General features: G+C 37.7%; 1 protein-coding gene across 2 annotated transcripts; it reads left to right on the plus strand.

Moving 5' to 3' along the window:
• Positions 1 to 1,880: 1,880 nt before the first annotated feature.
• On the plus strand, positions 1,881 to 5,051 carry LOC135475188 (dynein light chain roadblock-type 2). 2 transcript variants are annotated; one of them, XM_064754984.1, is made up of 4 exons: positions 1,881 to 1,961; positions 2,951 to 3,026; positions 3,445 to 3,612; positions 4,565 to 5,051. In XM_064754984.1, the coding sequence occupies exons 1-4, from the start codon at positions 1,959 to 1,961 to the stop codon at positions 4,597 to 4,599; spliced, it is 282 nt and encodes a 93-aa protein (XP_064611054.1). In that variant the 5' UTR covers positions 1,881 to 1,958; the 3' UTR covers positions 4,600 to 5,051. The 2 variants fall into 2 exon arrangements, with proteins under 2 accessions (XP_064611054.1, XP_064611053.1); XM_064754983.1 differs by having other exon boundaries at positions 1,882 to 1,961; positions 4,063 to 5,051.
• The last annotated feature ends 949 nt before the right edge of the window (positions 5,052 to 6,000 follow it).

The raw sequence follows: 6,000 nt of genomic DNA on the forward strand, positions 1-6,000 counted from the left end.
AAGAACTTTCCCAATGTGTGATGTAGCCTTCACAGTTATGCTAACAATATACATGTAGGTCATTTTTGGCAATCAGCCACCCAAGTGCCACTGACCTTTTACTGTCATATTTTATTGAATATAAAGGTGGAACCATAAAATTTGTCAGAAATTCTAGATTTTGATCCTGATCTCTGCAACCTGCTGATGGAAACATGTTTTGTGTTGGGCTGCTTGTTACAAATACTTGTACCAGGTGGAATGTTGTGCTTCTATCAGCTCAAAATCAGTTTCAGTTACAAGTACATGTGGCTGGATTGGCACAGTTGGTGTAGTGGATAGAACATATGCGTCATAAACAGTAGTTCTGAGGATCAATCTCGAATCACGTCCTACCCAAAATAGGCATTCTTGGTACTTGCTGGTCCCGTGTCAACTATCATAATATCATTGGGTGGTGTGTTGTGTCTGGTGTCTGACATTCCAGTGAGGTAGCACTATATGATGAATGTCATCACTGGCCTGCTACATTTATTTATTTCATTGGTGTTTTACGCCATATACCCAAGAATATTTCACTTGTGCGATGACAGCCAGCATTATGGTGGGAGGAAACCAGACAGAGCCTGCGGGAATCCTGTGACCATCAGCAGGTTGCAGAGCTCACGTATGGCTGGGTAGGAAACCAGCATGACTGGAACTTTAACAAAGCGAATGCATTGGTGACAGGTTCCTCAGCCATTGTGCTGTGCTGGCTACCCCCCCCCCCCCCCCCCCCCCCCCCACCCCCTCCCCCATAGACATAGGCATAGACACTGTTATATGACCAAATAATGTTGACAGCAGCACCAAATCTCAATCAATCAAACAAACACAGTTGGACTGTGGGTATAAATCCAGGCATTGTTAGTACATTACCTGATGCATGATGCAGTTGTTTAGTCCACCTGCATACTTGTAATCCTAACCTCTGTAGAATAGGTTAGCAAGTGCTAGTAAGTAAATAAATGCTTTATTGAAACCTATATTGAATGAGTAAATAAATGCATTTAATACAGGAATTAATATAGGAATTCATACAGTGAAGTCAAAAATATTAAGTATATTTCAACCTATGATAGCATCTCAATTCAGAAAGTGATACAAGAATACCACATATTTAATGAGGCCAATAGGTAATTAAATTAAATGTGCGATCAGTCTTGAATAATTCTTGTATGTAGACATTTATGCACATGTAACTTGATCTGCCTAACTAAATATAGATCTGAATTAAACGCCATTAGCTTTGATTTCCTTTCAGGAGGGTAATTGAGACAGGGGAAAGGGGAGGGGGCATGTGAACTGTATTTTTTTTATTTTAAGTACAATAAAATACCTATGACCAAAAGAAAAATTATTTCCATCGCGGTGAAAATATTTTTCCTTCAGTGCGGTATGACTATGAAAAAAATATTTTCTTCTGTAAAATATATCTTTGGCATTTACATGTATATAAAAAGACTGATAGTGTATGTAAAACAAAATAAACTTTAATTGTAAAATAATAATAATAATAATCTTTTACCATAATAAAAAAGAAATTTAATCGCGTTTGATTGACCACGATGCCGCAAGGAGTAGCCCTACCCTACATGTAGGCCTACCATGCGCACGGGGTATATAGAAGAGAGAAAAAATTCCATTGAAGTAGCATGGTACCAATAAGCCACTGTACATAAGCAGCCTAAGTATGCTTTTCTCTGGTAACTTGAAAGAGGCCTGACGGGGCTTGTTCTTCTTGTTTTGTGAGGTAAACGGGCAGCCTCTGTCAGTTCTTTTTGTTGTTTGTTGTTATAACGACTACGGAAATTCACGACATTTACCGAGGCCTGTTAAAACGGAAGTGACGTTTCCCGGAAAGGGTTTATAACGCATGCCAAAACTTCGACCGTAGCAACGGCAGACTGTCATTTCTGTGGAAGCAAGAAGCAAACAAGATGGTAAGTGACCATGCAGTTAGTTATTGTACAGTATTTTGCGCAGTTTTTCAAGAAAAGTTATTCATTTGAGCTACTGTCAAACAGCGATTGGCGTGGTGGCCCGCTGAGTATTGAATCAAGACGTTTTCAAAGACGTCCTGTGATGTCGCGATGACTAATTCGCCTTGGTGGGCTCTGAAATGGGACACGTCGTGTTGTAAATGTTGTGTTTTGTTGTGGAATTCTGATCTGATTTACACTGAATATACAGTGATAATTCATGGTTTGTTTTGGTTAGTACTTTAAATGTTGCAGCTGTCACTTTAATGAGAGGGGACTCTGTTTTCTGTGAGATTTTCACTGCGTTCCATCACATACTTGTGGGTGCCAACCACTTCACCAAGTTGCTCAAGGCACTTTTTATCTACATGGAATTTGACTTGAGAGATTGTAATGCATATACATGTGAATTTAATTCAGTACGACACCATAGCTCTGCGTAAATGTGTAGGGGATTGCACATGTATTATAGCTGCCAGATTGAACTCCGCTGCATCGGTGATTACCTGCGTGCAGTACCCTATCCGATGCCAAATTCACCTTGGTTACACTCGGGGGACTTTTCCCTCCAATTGTCTACTGTACGAACTGAGGATGGTGCTTTTTTTAAAGTCTGACATAAATGTTATTTGATGATTATGAAGCACCACTGCAGCTTATATTAAGATAGTACATATATTGTACTTTATTAATATTGTAATACAGTTTGCAAAGCAGACGTAAAATTAGAAATTTTGTACAATGGCTGCTCATGTAAACATTTTGAGGTGCTCTGTCTGAAAGGTTGGTGCGCCTGTGAACCCAAACACCCTTGACTTCAAACCCTGCAGTTGCTGAAATCTGACAAGTAGAAGATTGAGTAATTTTCATTTTCAGTGTCCATTTTTTTTCACTTTTTACTCTATTAATCTATTAAATAAAGGTAATTTCTGTTTGCCTTTGTGTTTCAGTCTGAAGTAGAAGAAACTCTTAAGAGGATTCAAAGTCACAGAGGTGTAATTGGAGTTATTGTGGTCAATAGTGAAGGTATTTATGATCACTTTGCATTTATGTAGCAGCTTAACATAAAATCAGTTTTGACAAGACTTAAGTAAAGAGTGCAAGTGGCATTCAGCAATGATTTTTGTAGAATTACATGCTTATGTTGTATATTTTGTCTCCAGGCCATTTTTACAAGAGTTTATGTACAGTTTAAACTGTAAAATTTAGACATGGATGCAAAATTGCAGGTTTCATGTACTTGTGAATTGTAATATGAACCAACATGCACTTCACATGTTTACGTCTGCATTTTGTCCACTAAAATGTTTTAGAATGTTGGAATGAATAACCATCTTGTCATGCAGTAGTCTGGATGTGATTAAATTGACTCAGTTGTCATGTACAACCTGTTACTTGTATAAATTGATGGTGCCATTCACAAACTCATTGTTTGTGTGTAAAGGTATTCCAATCAGGACGACATTAGACAATGCAACCACAGTACAGTGTGCTGGACTGATTCATCAGTTGACAGCCAAAGCCAGGAGTGTTGTTCGAGACATTGACCCTCAAAATGACCTGACATTTCTTCGAGTGAAGTCAAAGAAGCACGAGATTATGGTAGCACCAGGTAAGAGGCTATTTTATTTCTCAAAACATTCTGTAAAATGGAATATATATTAAAGAAAACTAAGTTATAATTTACTTGTTATAAGCTTGATTTTATGTTAGAAATAAGAAAAAAATTCTATATGCAGACATTTAAAAATTTAATTAAGTGCTTATCAGAATTTTATTTTCTTATGCAAAAGTTGTGAAGTTTGGAATTAGTAGGAAATAGGATAGTACTTTTGTCATTCAGATCACTCTCTGCTCGAGGACAGTAATATATTGTGAAATACTTTTGATCACTAATGTCAGTGACTATCATTGTCTTTCATGTTTAACATGCTATGAGTAGCTGGCTTTGCTGCATGAATGTCTTAAAATTACTATATATATATATGTATGTATATACTGTGCACCTGTCTGTCCCCAGTCCATCAGTTGCTGATTCCCTCTCTCTTTTCTCTCTGTACAGACAATGAGTATTTGTTGATTGTGACCCAGAACCCAGATGCTTCATAAAGCATGAGGTGTAGCTGATGAAAGCCTTGTTACTGATAATCTACATCATTGCCAGTTATCTGTCAACCACATCCTTCAGCACCAGTTCTGCCCAATACTACTCGTTTCATATAATTTTTTACTAATTGCTTGCCTTTTTTTCTGTAATTAACTGCTTTCTGTCTGTGATATATTTTCATTTCCTCTCATTATTTCATTATTTTCAGTAGCTTATTCACTTTTACCCTGTTTGTTATCTTGGCAGTTTGATGTGTTAGAGTTTACCATGATGCAGACCCTGCTCTGCCAGTGTCTGTCATTGGTGTTTATCCATCATTCTATTTGCTGTGACATAGACAGCTTTGAGCTTTTGTGTGTTCCATGCATTTTACCAACCAAGTTTTTAGATTTTTATGTGTTTTAATTGTGGCTCTTTATTTAATCTTGTCCTTGTTTTGTTTTCTTATTACTTACAGACAAGGAATACCTCCTTATTGTCTTGCAACAGTGATGTCCATTTAAAGAGCAGATCCAATTCCACATTGAAGTCTCCAAAATATTTGTATGGCTACTTCCGAGTACTCCCACTTTTGATCTTTGTACATATTAAATCTTTTCTTCATGTATTACATCTTGCATAAACAAAGTTAAGATGTCATGCCATCATATAGAAGTCCTGAGTAATGTAAACAGAACAAATTGTGTTGCACGCATATGAGATCTGTTGGTATGTCATTTATTTGGAATATTAAGATGCAGTCGCTGATGTCATCAGCCAGAATATCCAGCCTTGAGAAAACATGTCAAAATGGAGGACCATTTACACAACATGTTTCATTTTAGGTGGCAATTTGTTTGGGAGTATTTATTTATTTTCCAAAATGTCTTCATTTGTTGTATTACTATGAAATAAATCTCGATGTAAAATACTGAAGTATGTTTTAGGTGGTACGATCTCAGAATTTGTGAGTGTTGTATAAAGGGGAAGAACTCCCGAGTCCGCGTGAAAGTTTGTGAATGAAGAGTGTTCTCCCTTGAAATCAGATTCTAATGTCCACCCATCTAAAATAGAAATGTACCTAATGCCTCCGTTGAGATTACACCTCTAATACACTTGAGCGCTACAAGGATAGTAGTCATGGGTTCGTCAGTCTTCCCGACGCTGGATGACGCGAGGCATAAGCTGATACACGGGACTTTTAGCATACCCAGACGATGAGACTCCAGTTTCATCCTTTTTTTGTCATTTGCCAAACAAAGAGCGGTGACCTGCTTTGCCTTCAACCGTACGGAAACGCCATCGCTTGCCTTGGCACGCGATAACATCTTCGAACTCTCTTTTCATGCTGTCTTTTGTAGGCGCCGCCATGTGAAATTCATTAGTTAATACGTGAGTATATAGTTCATTTTTATTTTGTATGGTTTGGATTGAGATGCAGGTAGGTGCTTGATTTTTTTACCATTGGTACGGATTTAGACTCGAGGAATTTGAAAATACTCATTAAATATTTGATACTCTATTAACAATTATCCCCAATGGTATAAAATCAAGCAACTACCCGCATTGAAATAATCAAAAACATCCAAAATAATAATAAAACTATTTACTCATATATTAACTAAATATGTTAAATATTAAGGTATTCAACATGGCGGCGCCCACGAAAGACGGCATGAAAAAATCGCGTATGCCAAGGCAAGCAGTAGCGTTTCTGTAGAGTTAAAGGCAAAGCAGGTCACCGCTCCTCCGTGCGGCATATAGGAAAAGGGGTGTCACTGCAGTCTAATCGACTGGGTATGGTGAAGGTCTTGTATATCAGCTTATGCCTTGTGTCATACAGCGTCGAGAACACGGTGAAGAACTGACGATAACTGTTGTAGTATGCCCAGTGAATTCTGTCGTGCAAAATCA

The sequence above is a fragment of the Liolophura sinensis genome, chromosome 9 (genome assembly GCF_032854445.1).
Source record: "Liolophura sinensis isolate JHLJ2023 chromosome 9, CUHK_Ljap_v2, whole genome shotgun sequence".
Taxonomy (NCBI): domain Eukaryota; kingdom Metazoa; phylum Mollusca; class Polyplacophora; order Chitonida; family Chitonidae; genus Liolophura; species Liolophura sinensis.